General features: G+C 36.8%; 1 protein-coding gene across 1 annotated transcript in view; it reads right to left on the bottom strand.

The window, feature by feature from the left end:
- The window catches only part of TMPRSS11A (transmembrane serine protease 11A), a 60,116-nt gene extending 54,967 nt beyond the window's left edge, over nt 1-5,149 (bottom strand). The window contains exons 1-2 of the mRNA XM_030314500.1: nt 5,072-5,149; nt 3,601-3,680 (exon numbers count right to left, since the gene is read on the bottom strand). Of these exons, the coding sequence (XP_030170360.1) occupies nt 3,601-3,680; nt 5,072-5,149 (158 nt within the window). The remainder of the gene's footprint in view (nt 1-3,600; nt 3,681-5,071) is intronic.
- Nucleotides 5,150-16,636: the final 11,487 nt, after the last annotated feature.

The following is a 16,636-nucleotide window of genomic DNA, read 5'->3' as shown; positions in this document are numbered from 1 at the left end:
AATCCCTTATAATTTCCTAAGTGATAAGAGCACCAGGAACATCATTTGTTCTGTTTGGTCTTTAACCTTGGTTCCTGACACAGAGCTCTTCGATCCCTTAGAATTTCCTGGGTTATAGCAATGTCTTTTGTTCCAATGGGGTAACTCTGGGTGGGCTCCTACATAGCTTCAGGATAGGGACTAGTCACCAGAAAGACCAAGCTATAGTTACAAGCTTGGAATTTCAGCTTCATTCCCCTTCTCCCCCCCAACCAACCCCTCCATATAAACCTCTGGGAATGGGAGAGAAGCTGAAGATTGCATTCAGAATTTATCATGTCTATGCGATGAAGCCTCCATGAAAATCCCAATAGTATGGGGTTCGGAGAGCTTCTGAGTTGGTGCTGGGCATCTCTGTCCTGGGAGGGTGGTATACCACCAACTCTACAAGGACAAAATCTCCTGTACTGGGGACCCTTCTGAACCTCATCATATGTATCTCTTCATTTGGCTGTTCATTCATATCCTTTAATATCATTTGGAATAAATTGATAATCTACTAGGTAAACTGTTTTCTTGAATTCTGTGAGCCACCCTAGCATATTAAAATAAAGGAGGAAGCTTTATTTTAATAAATAAATAAATAAAATTGGGAATAATAAATAAATAAATAAATAAATAAATAAATAAATAAATAAAATAAATAAAATTGGGAAGCTCCAATTTATAGCCAGTCGTTAAGAACACAGGTAACAACAACCTGGACTTGGGATTTCTGTCTGAAATGGGGGCAGGGGAAGTCTTATGGACCAAGCCCTTAACCTGTGGGGTCTGTGCTAACTCCAGTTAATGTCAAAATTGAATTGATACCCAGCTGATGTTAGAGAATTGCTTTGACAAAAACCGACACAGCTGGTATCATAAGTATGAGTAGTGACATAGGAAAGGAGTTTAGTGGTTTAGTAAAGGAAAACACAGGGAGTTTTTCTGAGAAAAATATTTAAAAAATTTCCTTTAAGTCTTTACCTGCCCAGACAAATCCTCTCCAGGCATCCTCTGCCTTTTAGGATCAGAAGACTTTGGCCTCAGTCCTTGCATTTAATTTTTTGACATATATCTTGAGATGTTTTTGAAACCTCTCTGAATTTCAGTTTTTCCACTTGTAAAGTGGTGGTAATAAATAGTACCCAGAGACGTGAGGCAATAAAGTGAGTAAATGAAAGGCTCTAGCACATATCAAATTCCTACTCTGGCTCAGGAGTTTTCATGTGACTTATCTCATGTAATTGTTGACACAGCTTTGTGGAGTAGGCCTTGTTACCTTATCACTGACTCACTAATGAGGAAACTAAGAATCAGAGAGGCAAACAACACAGGTACCAGAGATAAGGGAAAGGAAGTCCTTAACTGTCTGACTTTAAGGCTGTCTGTCCCATTTGTAACCAGACCACTGTGATAATGAACGTGAAGCCTTTCATAGTATATTATTCAAATGTTGCCTATCTTATTTCTATATCCCCAGTAGGTCAGTTTCTTGTCATTGCCCAAGATGTTTCACAGCTCCAGCTGTTAATGAATTGGGAATATAGGATGGCATGTACAGCTTGAGTTAAAGTCACTAACTCTGATCTTTAAAATAGGCTAACTTGTATGAGGACTGTAAATAATGAATGAGACAATGTATGCAAAATGATTCACATTTTGTAAATAGATAATAAATGGCAGATGTTATTATAATAATTACAAATAAACTACCACCCAGTAAGGATTCCTATACTTACCTGATCATAAATTCTTAACATCTTGGTTTCCAAGTACTTTATATACATATCTGCCAGAATGCCTATTTTTATCCATAAGTATATTATTCCCTATATGCCACACAAGTGGAAAAGTAGGAAAGCAAAACAAAGAAGATACTAGCCTTTAATCTTGATGATATGAACACATATTTCAATTTATTGACTACAGAAAAAACCCAACTCAGTGAATCATTTTTAGCACTATGAATTTCATACTCAGTTTAAAAAAATTTTTTTTAATGTTTCTTTTTGAGAGAGACACAGAGAGCAAGTGGGGGAGGGGCAGAGATACACACACACACACACACACACACACACACACACACACACACAGGGAAATTGAAGCAGGCTCCAGACTCTGAGCTGTCAGCACAGAGCCCAATGCGGGGCTCAAACTCATGAACTGTGAGATCATGGCCTGAGCTGAAGTCGGACATTTAACCAACTGAGCCACCCAGGTACCCCTCTTACTCAGTTTTTGTATGAAAAAACAAAAAGTTGTTTTCTCTTGAAAGTTATCAAAGAAAGAAAAGCAGGATATCCTAATAGTTAAGTTCAGATTCTGGCTCTCTTAGCCTGTAATGTAGGGCCAGTTAACTTTTATCTATACAGTGGAGATAATAATGGCATCTAATTGTAGGATTGTGAGAATGAATGAACTAATATAATATAGCATGCATATGGCACTATGAGTTGTTGAAAACTAACAAAACAGTAAAATTTAGTTACTAATTTACACACAATTTAGTAATCAGTAACATGAAGGTTTTGTCATTTTGGTTTTAACCCTGAAGATATAGTTTTTGAATAAATTAGAGAATGAATTTGGCAAATTAACAAGTTGATTGGCATGAGTATTCAAAATGAAATTAAACTTTAAATCATCAATATTTATAAGATTTGCCCAGAACTACCTTTTTCTCTAAAAGATGATAATGAAGGGGCGCCTGGGTGGCTCAGTCAGTTAAACATCTGACTTCAGCTCAGGTCATAATCTTATGGTTCATGAGAGTTTGAGCCTCGTGTTGGGCTCTGTGCTGACAGCTCAGAGCCTGGAGCCTGCTTTAGATTCTGTGTCTCCCTCTCTCTCTCTGCACCTCCCCTGCTTGCACTCTGTCTCTTTCTCCCTCTCTCTCTCTCTCTCTCTCAAAATTAAATAAACATTAAAAAAAATTTTTAAGGATGATAATGAAGAGAAAGAACCTATTTTTTACATTTATTAATAAGCAATATTGAAAATAATGACCTGTAAGAAGAGAACGATGCCAGACTTCTGGGAACAAGACAGTAACCTGTTTGTTGATATGATGAGTCATTTGATATTTTATCTTTTATATGAAAAATAATTGAGATTTTTAAGTGAATGAATCACCCAATTAATACATGTATAGGAAGGAGTAGGGGTATGGATATTGCTAAAGGCAAATGAAGATGGGTATTCACAGCAAAGCTGAGCACTAAGGACTATCTCTGAAATACAGTGAAGATGGTCATGAAACATAGAGAAGTAGCCAAAGTTCAATGTAGCAGAAACAGCAAAGATATGGATCAAATATATTTTGAGAAGGTGTCCACATTATATTTCTTGTTAATAGAGAAGAATGGTGAGCATGGCTATAAAACATATTGTAGAAGTACTATATGTGGAATGTAGGGTGTCATAGTAGTAATTAAGCATTTGCTTTTCTTTAATCCTTAAGCCTGCCTATTAATGTGACCTGCCATCTCCTGAAAATCTTCCAAATCCTGGATGAGTGTTCCATGAAGTTATCTCAAAGAAACCATGCACATTCAGTTTCCCACCTTCTCCTTTCTTTACCAAATGTGATGGCTATCTCGAACAATATCACTGACCCCCAATATTACTCCTAATTTTTTTTCCCTGAAGCCAAAAACTTTCTGTAAACCCACAAATATTCATTAGAAAAGAGGACTTTTGGTGTCTATAATCGTGATATTTTAAAGAGAATAATTTTGGGGATGTGCAATATGAAAGGTTGGAACTACTTACTTTACAATATCATGACTTCCATAAACATGAAATAGGCATTTTAAAAGTCAATGAATTTTAATGAATAAGCAAAATATTATGCTAGACATTTCCATTTGTGTACTCATTCATTTGTTCAACAAATATTTATGGAGTGCTGCTTATGTGTGAAACCTTGTAGATGCTGCCCAAGGATCTCAGAGACCCTTTAGCAATTCACTATAGGACTGATACAAATGTGTATTTTATTAGTGGGGAAGGAAGCCCAGTGGAGTTCACTAACTCAGCAGCTGATCTCTGAATTTCCTGATTTCCTTAGTGGCTGATCTCTCTGAAATTTCCCAGGTAGAATCCTTGCCACCCAGACAGGCTGCGGGAGTCTGGGAATACTGGACTTGGAAGTTGTAGATGGCAGCTCTTGGACTCTGTCATCATACAGCTCCATAGATCCAAAGAAGCCCCTTAACTTCTGTTTCCCTCAAATTCCTCATTTCAAAAAGGGAGTTAACGATACCTATTCTGATCTCACAAGGGTGTCCTATTAAATGAATGGCATATGTAAAAATACTTTGAAAGTGGCATAAATCAAAGCAATCGTGAAGTATTATTGTCATCATGGATGTTTAAAATCATGGTTTTAATTCCATATAAAGTTATTCCAAGGAATCTTATTTTTTCCTCTCCTTTGCATGTGGCAAATGCCCTTTTGGGAAATAAAATGAAAGAATTCAGTTTTTTTTCTTTAGTATTTAATGGGAGAGTTTTAGGGAATAGACAGGTTTGGGTCTCTTGCTTCCATTCTTCCCACAGGAATCCTAGGATTTCTGTGAGAAGGCAGGTATCTCTGTAGCTATGGACCTCCCAATCCTATTAGTTCCCAGGACTGACTATAAGGTATAAGAAAAAGCAACAAAACAGAAAATGCTGTAGAAGATAAATTTAGTCAGATTACTTAAAGAAGGCTTTCTGTAAAACAAAGGAACACCTTCCACAGGTCCCCAAACCAGACTCAATCAGAACATAATATAATACAGTTCTTCATTAACTTCTTCTAAAATCCCAACTATTGAACCTGGCAACATGAAATAATGCTAAGAATGATTTTTAATACAAAGATATTGATTTCAATTACAGAGATTAATTAATCCAGCTGTTATAATAATTCCAGAAATCTCACAAGATCCATACAGATTGAACGCACTGAGGACATCTTATAGGCAGTGCCCTGACATAATAGGGAATCTAGACACTGACAGACGGTAGAGCAAATAAGCCATTTGCTAAACAAAACTGAACTTACCGATACATCATCTGTAAGAGGAAGAATTTGGTCTTGCAGGTCTGCACCCACTGAACTTGACTTTCTAATCAACTGCATGTCACCTCTAGATGTATTAGAGGTCTATGGCTGAAAGAAATTAAAACAAATTACAAATAGTTGAAATGAAACTAGTTAGACAAGTCTGAACAGAGAGCCTCAACCCGCAGGATAGCTTGAAGAAAACAGCCAGAGATAGCATAGTCCCAATAAGAAAGCAACATAGTTTCTTTTGGTATTGACTAATTTTGTTAAAGGGAGATAAACTGGTTGAGAGGATTTGAATGAGAAATACCTTAGGAATGCACTAGGATTAAGAATTTAAAGAAGATTATTGGTAGGTATACAAATACCTTAAAGAAACCTTTATATAAAAGCTCTTAATAAAAACAATCAAGTATCCTTAAAACCTAGATTCATAATATAATTCAAGAAATAGTGTTTAATTTTTAGTTGAATAGCAGCTATCTCCATGTATGACAGGGGTAGAGTGAATTTATTAATGTATAATTATTTTTCTTTAAAAAATACATACTTCTGAGAGTATGTGCAAATAAATTCATATCAAACCAGATTTTTTCCTAAAATGGCTTAATGTGATACGTACACATGCTATAATTTATATTTATGTAATATGAATTACAAATATATTTTCTATACATGTATATATATATATATATACATATATAGAGAGAGCGCAAGAGAGAGACATTTATCAATGTGAAGAAAACAAAGAATATAAGTAAACAATATTTTCAATAAATTTTCAATCAGACATGAATACATGCTTTTTGTGTATACTGAAACATTAGAAATGAGGCTGAAGCTGTTTCACCATGTTGTGGTCATGGTGCCTTTCCTTCTCCTTAGAAGCAACTAATGTTATTAAGGTCCATTTTCTTACAGAATATACTAAGCATTTACACACAAACAGACACATGCATGTATACCCATAGAAAAACATATGAGTATTGATTGAACAGTATTATATACTTCCTTGTGCAGTTTGGTTTTTCTTCCCTTGATACTCTATTTTATGTTGAGAGAAATGCATTTACCTTATCTTTTTTAACAGCTACATGCAGTATGAATATACTTAGTGTTTAGCCTTGATTATAATCTCACAACCAAATGATAGCCATTTAAAAGGAAACCCTACTTTAAATGAAAATTTAATGTTCATTGCTTCTAGCACTTAGGGAAAGTACCATTCAAAAGAATCTCAGTACTGTAGAATGCTTTAAGTGCATAGACTCTAGAATTAGATGTGGGGTTCAAATGTTAGAAGTTTCTATCTGTAAAATAGGAATAATACTAGTGACTACCTTTTAAGGTTTTTAGAAATGTAAATGTGTCAATATATGTAAAATACTTAGAATAGTACCTTGTGCAATGGAAGCACTACAGAAATATTAACTCAATATTACACTTGATCTTAGCCAAAAGGCCAAGAAGCGATATTATTAACTTTTAATATTAAGATCTTAGTTTATTTGCATATATTTTCTTCCTATTTAACAGAGAAACACTTAGTGAAGCTCATTATGTTGAGCTATACAAGGAGCACACGTAGTTACATTCTTCCTTTCCATCTTTTCCCTGCTGTTTCTCTGACACAGGGTTCCATGGAATAGTCAACAGTGGCATGGACTTAGAATGGAATAGTTTTTTTTTTTAACTTTTTAAATGAGTGTTTATTTATTTTTGAGTGGGGGGCATAGAGAGAGGGAGACAGAGGTTCTGAAGCTATCAGTGCAGAGCCTGATGTGGGGCTCAAATTTATGAATGGTGAGATCAAGACCTGAGCTGAAGTTGGACACTTGAATGAAGAAGCCACCCAGGCACCCCTAAAATGGGATTTTGACTCCTTGGTAGTTATGTGACCTTGAACAGACCACTTAAACCCTTTGAGCATCAATTTCCTCCTATATGAAATGAGCTGATACCATTTATGTTCAGGGCTTTCGTCAGAATTAAGTGACATGGTGTGTATAACACTGCCCAGCACAGTGTCTAGTAATAAACGGCAGCTTCCATAGTGTGTGGCAGAAGGCCTGGTAAACAAAGCCCAGATGTTGAAGGGAGATGAACCTGCCTGTAAATCCAGGCTCCCCTAACATAGCTGCTGCTTGACCTTTCTTAGCTTCCTCATCTGTGCACAGAATTAACGATAGCTTTGCAGACTATTGTAGGAATTAAATGAGAGAGTACATGTAACATGCTCCCCATACTGTGTGTTGTATACATTCAAGAACTGAATGGTAAACTGTATTAAGATAAAATGGCGACATCTCTGAATGTCAGCACAGCAGAACCTGGCAGGCCATTTGCTCAGGACTCCTCTTTTGGCCTTGATGTCCTCTGGGTCCTCAGTTTTCCAGGTCTCTGTTTATGGGAAGGTAGAGGAATAATGGCTGAATACGAAGATAAATTCCAGAATTGGTAGTGGAAGTTCAGTAAGCTGTAGGCTAACAGAAGGCAATATGGTGTAGCAAACAAGAAGCACACAGCTTGAAACAAATAAAGTGAGGACGAAATTTCTGTCTAACTACAGCTTTGAGTAAGTTATTTAACTTTCTGAATGTAATTTTCCTTCTCTGAGAATAGTAATATATGTGCAAATTAAATGAGATTACCTCAAAGGCATTGTATTGAGTAAAAGAATCCAGACTCAAAAGACAACACATTGTGTGATTCCATTAATAGGCTGTTCTAGAAAATGCCCAGCTTCTAAGGACAAAAATCAGAGTTTCCAGCATCTGGTGGTGACAGGCAAGCATTCACAAGAAGGGAGTTTAGGAGTTGGGGGAAAATGTTTTATATTTTGTGGTGATGGTTATAAGTTCAAAGAACTTATTTGTCAAAGTTCATAGAACTAGTCACTAAAAAAAAGGTGAATTTTACTGAATGTAATTTACACCTCAATACAAATATATAATCAATATAGAAAAACAGTTTAATGAGACTATAAAAATTGCAAGTAAACAGTACTTATCAAAGGCCAAGCAATACAATCAACACTTTGCAACAGCTCTTTGGGATACAAATTAACCCCATTTTACAGAAATAGAAACTGGAACTCATAGATGTTAAATAGTTTGCCTAATCTCACATCTGAAAGGGGTAAAGATGGCATTTTCCCCCTCAGGTGTCTCTGACTCTAAAAGGCCCTTATCTTTATCACTTAGATCTACTTTATGAATGGCACTTGATACAAAGCTGACCCTTAAAAATAATTTTATTTTTTCTTATCACTAGCTGATTACAGAGGCTGTAGTAAGAGGTAGCAGTCCTTGGCCACTATTCTGGTCTATATTTTACGTCCCAACCTAATTAACCTAATGTGACAAGGTAAGATGTAAAGATGTAAAGAGTTATGATGGTCAATAATCACATTTTTATATGGATAAAATTGTATATATTTTCATTTTAGACATCTGCATAAGTAGATCTCAATAATTCACTGTTTCAAAAGATTGTATATAGTTGTCATGTCCAAACCTATACTTTTAAAGTTGGAGGGGTGCCTGGCTGGCTCAGTTGATTAAGAGTTTGACTCTTGACCTCAGATCGGGTCATGATCTCACAGTTCCGTGAATTCGAGCCCTACATTGGGCTCTATGCTGTCAGTGCAGAGTCTGCTTAGGATTCTCTCCCTCCTCTCTCTCTGCCCCTCCCCCACTTGTGCTCTCTCTCTCAAAATAAATAAATAAACATTAAAAAATTTTTAAGTTGGAATTTTTCACAGAAAATAAGTACTAAAGAAGGTTTGTCAGTGTAACTTAAATTGGCATGCTACTGCTTTGCTTTTGTCTCCTATTGTGCTATTAAATGATAAAAACTCTTATAGTGCATAAGGATTATATCATGAGACAATAGCAATATAACTTCTGTGATTGAATATTTTCCTTCAACTGATATTTTTGTCCTCTGTCTGATAAGAGGAAATTTAACTGATGCCAAATGACAAATAAGTGTTGTCATGTTGAGAATGAACAGGTGTTAAACATCCCTTAGTCTAGGAGTGTTTGCACATAGGAGCTCCGCCTCTTTGTGTTGTGGTTATTTCAGAGAAGCCTACTATGTTAAAAATCATGGCATTCAGTAACTCATTAAGTAGATCTTTGCTCAGTTCCTATGATGCACCAGAATATATTTCAGGTACTTGGATATTAGGGAAGTTAAAAAAAAAGATAATCATTAAAGTCACTTCTTTGTATATATCATCAACTCTTTCACTTTGTTTTCACTTTGTGCTGTCTCAATGAAAAGATAATTTTGGATAAACCTGTTTCCATGATTCTTTAGCTGTACTCTTCTGCAGATAAACACGCCAAGTAGAAAAACACAAACTGATCTAGTTTTAAATTCCTGTGCATGATCCTAAAGTGTGCTCCTGATGCTGGAGGTAGTCATTTTACATGTCCCTAGGCCATTCACTTCCCCACACTTCTGGGAAGTCTCTCACCTCTCTTTTTTTTCTTCAAACCACTTCACTTACTCTTCCATTCTCAATTTTAGCTGATGGCCTTGATCCCTGCATCACTGTATTGAGTTCTTGAGGCTGCTGTAACAAATTACCGCAAACCTGGTGGCTTAAAATACAGAAATTTATTTTTTCACAGTTCCGGAGACAAGAAGTCGGAAATGAAGGTGTCAGTATGACTATACTCCCTCCAAAGGCTCTAGGAATAATCATTCCTTGTTTCTTCTAGTTCTGGTGGCTCCAGGAGTTCCTTGACTTGTATCTGCAAACTCCAGTTTCTGTCTCAGTCTCAACATGTTGTCTTTTCTGTTCTGTGTTCCCTCCTTTGCTGTCTCTCTCCTGTTCTTTTTTGTGATAAAATATGCATATCACAAAAAATAGAAGAGGAAGGAAAACTTCCAAATTCATTCTATGAGGCTAGCATTACCCAGATTCCAAAACCAGATAAAGACACAATAAAAAAAGAGAAGTACAGGCCAGAATATCTGAATGACCATAGATGCAAAAATCCTCAACTAAATATTAGCAAACTGAATCCAACAATACATTTAAAAAATTCATTCATCGTAATCAAGTGGGATTTATTTCTGGGATGCAAGAGTAGGTTCAATATTCCTAAATCAATGAACGTGATACATCACATCAATAAGAGAAAGCATAAAAGCCGTAGGATCATTTCAATAGATGAAGAAAAAGCATTTGACAAAGCAAAACATCTATCCGTGATAAAAATTCTCAACAAAGTAGGTTTAGAGGGAACTTACCTCAATATAATAAAGTCCTTATATGAAAAACCCACAGCTAACACCTTCCTCAATGGGGAAAAACTGAGAACTTTTTCCTTACGGTCAGGAACAAGACAAAGATGTCCACTCTCCCCATTTTTATTCAACATAGTACTGGAAGTCCTAGCCATAGCAATCAGATAAGAGAAAGGAATAAAATGCATCCACATTAGTAGAGAAGAAGTAAAATTTTCACTATTTGTAGATGACATGGTATTATATATAGAAAACCCTAAAGACTCCACAAAAAACTGCTAGAACTGGAAAAAGAATTCAGTAAGGTTGTAGGATACAAAATTAATGTACAGAAATCTGATGCATTTCTATACACTATTAATGAAGCAGCAGAAAGAGAAATTAAGAAATCAATCCCATTTACAATTGAAACAAAAATCACAACATACCTAGGAATAAACTTAAAGAGGTAAAAGACCTGTATTCTGAAAGCTTTAAAACATTGATGAAAGAAATTGAAGATGAAGATGATGCAAAGAAATGGAAAGACATTCCATGCTCATGGATTGGAAGAACAAATATTGTTAAAATGTCTATGCTACACAAAGCAATCTACAGGTTTAAGTCAATCCCTATAAAAATATTAACAGCATATTTCACAAAACTAAAACAAGTCATTTTAGCCATTTTTTAAGTGTTCAGTTCTTTGGCATTAAGTACATTCACATTGTTTGCAACAACCAGCATTACCCATCCTCAGAATTTTTCGTCTTCTAAAACTGAAACACTGTACCTCTTGCATACTAACTTCCGATTTCCCCCTTCCTCTAGTCCCTGGCAACCACCATTCTACTTTTTGTTTCTATTAATTTGACTACTGTACGTACTTTATAAACTTCATATGAGTGTACTCATTCAGTATGCCTTTTTCTGTCTGACTGGATTATTTCGCTTAGCATAACGTCCTGAAAGTTCATCTTTGTTGTAGTATGTGTCAGAATTTTCTTTGTTTTAGCATAGAATATTATTCCATTGTATGTATATACCACATTTTGTTTATCCATTCATCTGTCAATGGACTCTTGAGTTACTTCCACCTTTTGGCTGTTGAGAATAATGCTGCTATGAATATGGGTGTACAAATATCTGTTTGTTTCTGCTTTCAACTCTTTTGGAAAGATACCCAGAGGTAGAATTGTTGTTTCATATGGTAACTCTGTGTTTAATTTTTTGAGAAATCACCTGTTAGATGAGTGATTTAAGCGATAAGTGATTTAAGGAGACTGAATGCGTCTCCTTAAAATTTCTATGCTGAAATCCTAATCCTAAATGTGATGGTATTAGGAGATAGAGCCTTTGGGAGATGGTTAGGTCATTAGAATAGAACCCTCATGGATGGGATTCATGCCCTAATAAAAGGGACTCCAGAGAGCTCTCTTGCCTTTTCTACCAGGTGAGAGAACACAATGAAAAGTTAAGCCAGGAAGCATGCTTTCACCAGACGTGAATCTTCTAGCACGTTGACTTTGGATTTCTCAGACTCTGAAACTGTGAGAAATACATGTTTGTTGTTTAAGCCAACTAGTTCATGGTACTTTTGTTATAGCAGTCAGAATGGACTAAGATATTGCCATAGCATTTTCCATAGCAGTTGTATTGTTTTACATTTGTACCAATAACGCACAATTAGTGCACATCTTTACCAACACTTTTTTTTTGTATCCTAATACCCATTATCATGTGAAGTGGTATCTAATTGTGGTTTTCATTTGTATTTATCTATAATTAGTGATGCTGAGAGTTTTATCATATACATATTACCATTTGTATATATTCTTTGGGGAAATGTCTATTCAAGTATTTTGCCCCTTTTAAAATTTGGTTGGTTATTTTTTAGTTGTTGAGTTGTAGAAGGTCTGTGTATATTCTGGCTATTAATCCATTACCAGATATATGATTTGAAAATATTTTGCAAATATTAGAAATATTTCATTTCATTGGTTGCCTTTTCACTCTGTTGATAGCATCTTCTGATGCACAAAAGTTTAAAATTGTGATGTCCAGTTTGTCGGTTTTTTCTTTTGTTGCTTATTTTTTTACTGTCACATTTAAAAAATCATTGCCAAATTAAATATCATGAAGCTTGTCACCTATCTTTTTTAATCCACTGCCACAGATTCAAATAGCACCTGTATGCATTTGACCCACAAATCTCTAAACATTGGTTATTATTCTTCTGCATTAAAGTTCTGTCTCCTAGAATAGTGTGAATCTGTTTCTGAAATCTCAAACTCGATATAACCAAACAATTTATTGTACTCTGATTTCTCTGCATCCATTCCTGAGTGTCCCACATCAATTGAATTGTCATGACCTGTACTTATTCTTTATGAAATCTTCCTCTCACACAAGAATCTACACCCCACCTCTCTTTCTGTTCCTATTGAACTGGGTCACAAAATCTAACAAATATCTTCCTATGACAATGAATTCCAACAGTTATTTTGGGTGGGTGGAGATAAAGCAGTAGAACCATTTATTTTAACTGAATTTTATGCTGAAGCTAATTCGAGAAACAAATCACAGTGAGCAGTTCTGGTTGATGTGAGCAGGGCATACCTGAACTCCAATTACTCAGCATCTCTGTATCTCCTGAGAGATAGTCCTTGGAAATCTCTTGTCCTAGAGGTTTCAAGAGGAGACTATTTGTCCTGCTCCACGCTAAAGAAAGGGCATGGATTGGATAGTGACCTAGGAATATTATAGGCATAGCTATAATACTGTCCACAATTAATTAAGTAGACCAAACAGAATGTGCTAACATTTTAATCAAAGTTACCAGTTAGTGCAGTTAGGTGCAAGTATTAGTTATAAATATGAGAATCTGTTTAAATTAGAAGATTAATACATAAAACCTTTCTCTTCCTATTGCCTATTACTCTGAGAGATGAAATTTATGTTGGTTATTTTGCATAGATGCTAGAGTAATCCTTGACTGCTTATCTAACAACCTCTGGCAGTTTATTCAAATGGAGAAAAACTCTTCTCCCTTCGGCAATTAAATAGATATGGGTCATTGATTCTGCAGACTGTGGGGATTGGCAGAATTACTTAATAACATGTTTTTGTTTTCTTTTCCTTCTGCCATAATTCTCATAGTTAAACTCTTGTCAAATGAAAAATTTCTGTGTTCGTGATTTTTGGTTTGCACTTGAAATTATATGAAAAATTAAAACTTTTCCATCTGATCTAATCTGAAGAAAATGTACTGGGATACAATTTAAAAGTGAATTTATGCATGATGTGAAATATCAGAATTTGGGAGTCATCGGACATGTATGTGTAATTTAATTAAAATTGGCTGTGAATACCAGCAATCCAAGTTCACATCCTTGCCTATACTTGCTATTATTCCACTTGTCTGTGTGGTGTACAGTAATGATTTACTTTTATTTTAATTGTGTTTTTCTCAATACTAGTTATTTGAACATTTGTCTTACATGCTTATTAACTTTTTGGTTTTCTTTTCTATAAATTGCTTTTTCATATCCTTCCTCATATTTCTTCTGAGACTGTTCTTTTTTGTTGATTTGCAGGACTATTTTGTATATTCTAGTATCTTTTCAGTTTATGCATTTTAAATATTTTTCCCATTCTATCCGTTGTATCATTTACTTAAAAAAAGCAGTGAATAGTCCATTGTATTATTATTATTTGCCTTATAGTTAATACTCTCTATACTTTGCTTTAATAATCTATTACCTATCCTGGGTCACAAAGACAATCTCCTTTTTTGTCTTAACATTATCATTTTTTTCCCTTCTCACTTACATCTCTAATCCATTTTGGGGGTCAACCTTTGTGCATATTTTTTAAGTTTATTTATTACTTATTTATGTATTTAAAAGTTTATTTATTTATTTATTTATTTATTTAGAGAGAAAGAGCAGGGGAGGGGCAGAGAGAGAGAGAGAGAGAGAGAGAGAGAGAAAGAGCAGGGGAGGGGCAGAGAGAGAGGTAGAGAGAGAATCCCAAGTAGGCTCTGCACTGTCAGTGCAGAGACTGACATGGGGCTTGAACTCACGAACTGCAAGATCATGACCTGACCCAAAGTCAGATGCTTAACCGACTGAGCCACCCAAGTGCCCCTGTGCATATTTTCAGGCAAAGATCTAGGATGGTGATGATAATGGAAATGTGCCTCTCAGATCCCCTGATTTGCAGGATAGAATTGACAGATGGCCCAAGCTGCTGTGCTCAGAACCATCCATTGCACTAATGGAGGCCATGCTTCCTTTAAGCCTCTCCCAGCCTGTAACCGTGCACAGCAGAGTTGTTAAGGCAAGCTCACTCCTGAGAGATGTGGGACTTTTCTGATGGACAGCTTTGATTTGAGGACTCCCCATAGGCTTGGTCAAATTTTCTTGGGAATGCACAGCCATCTGACGAGATTCTTCCTATCTAACTCTTCTTCCTTCCTTCTTTGCTGCATAAGGGGACAACCTGAACTGTCTTCTCTAGGGTCTCTTTGACTCTTCCAGGAATTATTCCATTTTCTTCACAGAAATTTCCCCAATCTCTCAAATCCCACCTTGAGGTTTGATTGAATAGTCTGAGAAAATTTAGGACTGACTAACTCACTACATTGCCTGTTGGGTAAAGAGAACACCACCCTGAGAAGCATGCAGAGCACAGATAATCCCTGGCATAAGGTGACACCTGAATTACTGAAGATATCACCAGTGATGACCTGGGAAAACTTCCTGGTAGGGGCATGATTGCAGCCATTATGGTTCAGGCAATTGGTGAGGCAAGCTGAGAAGGAGGAGTGCTACAAAGATAGTGGAGTTGGCTGGTTACTGCTAGATTGCATGTTGCCCTGCAGAAGGATAAGGAGAAGCTGAGAGTCCTTTGTAATCAGTTAAAAGCTATGTGAGATAGGTTACAAAGAGGCCCTAATCTTCTACAGAGAAATAGTAGACGTGGCTCAGCATCAGGATGAAGACCTAATAATTAGTTTCTCAGAATTTGAATGCTTGGTCAAAGCAGATCTGCCATGCTTCTTTAGGTCAGGTCCCTGGTTTGGAATACCTAGGACCTTGAAATGCAATTTGGAGTCAAGTGTATGGATGTCCTTGAGGATATTGTTCTACAGATCCTCTGAATCCTGAGAATTTGCAGAAGTAGTCCCTCACTCCTTAGTAAAAGCCAGCCCTTCTCCCATGCAGCAAGATACTGGCGAGCACTTTCCCCACAAGCCCTTTCCCCTTCCTCAGCTGAAAACCTGTCGGTAACTCCACTACAATGTGCTGGGTCTGATAAGGGAGGAAGGAGACTGTGCACTTGAGGGATTATGAGAATTAGTGAGAAGAGTACTCCTGTTCCTGACATTGGGTTTTGAGTGTGCTTGATGAAGGAGGGCTGAATGGAAGACTGGAAAAGAATTCATTGATGTTCTCAAAATATAGAATTAACACCCTGCCAAGGACCCAAGGAGACTGGGGAAGTCTTGCTTCTGGAGTGGCTCTTAACATCTTGTGGAAAGAAATAGCCAAAGCTGAGGGAAACAGAAACGTCCCAGTTGTCCTGGCAGGCAGTGGCAGAAGAAATTAAGAAGCTGAGGGAAGTGGCCATGCTGGAATGGATCTGCCATGTGAAGCCAGAAGACCCTGCGGGAGATGTGCTTTATGGGAAGGCCAAGATGACACACCATTTACCAAAGCCCTACAAATGAGCTGGTGAGAGGGGCTCCTGCGCAGCTAAGAAGTTCAGTGGTGGCTCACCCCTGCAGATGCAGGCTGACCACACGAGGAGCAGCTATAGAGCTGGCTTCAGAGGGAAGCGGTACTGGAGGAAACCAGCTACTAATGCATCCGTCCTGGGGTTTGGAGGAGTGAGGGTGAGGAATACCTGAAAGCATCTGATTAGTGGTCACTTTTTCTAGAGCCTCCTCCCCTTAGTAGGTGTTTGCCCTGATACTCCCAAAAGTAGTTGTCTGGATTGCTGTGATTAGTTTCTGGTCTGAAGGGCAGGTGAATGTATTGTTAAGGCAATATAGGGCAGGCAGGGTGTTGGGGACTGCAAGAGTAAAACATAAACAGTGTTTCTTTGACCTGTTCTTTTATTCCACTCAGGGTGTCAGCCACCTACCCTCCCTACATAATTCACTTCACGAGAGCCTAGTCTCGTAGCCTTTCATTTTTATTTTCATTTGCTGGCCTAGAACCCGTGTTTGCTTCTTTCATCTATAGTTTATCTGATTTTTTTTCATTTGGAGGGAATATCTTACGCTAGTACATTATTTTAGCAGAAACAAAAGCC

This window comes from Lynx canadensis, chromosome B1, assembly GCF_007474595.2.
Source record: "Lynx canadensis isolate LIC74 chromosome B1, mLynCan4.pri.v2, whole genome shotgun sequence".
In the NCBI taxonomy this organism is placed as follows: Eukaryota; Metazoa; Chordata; class Mammalia; order Carnivora; family Felidae; genus Lynx; species Lynx canadensis.
This window is presented reverse-complemented; position numbering and strand designations above follow the sequence as displayed.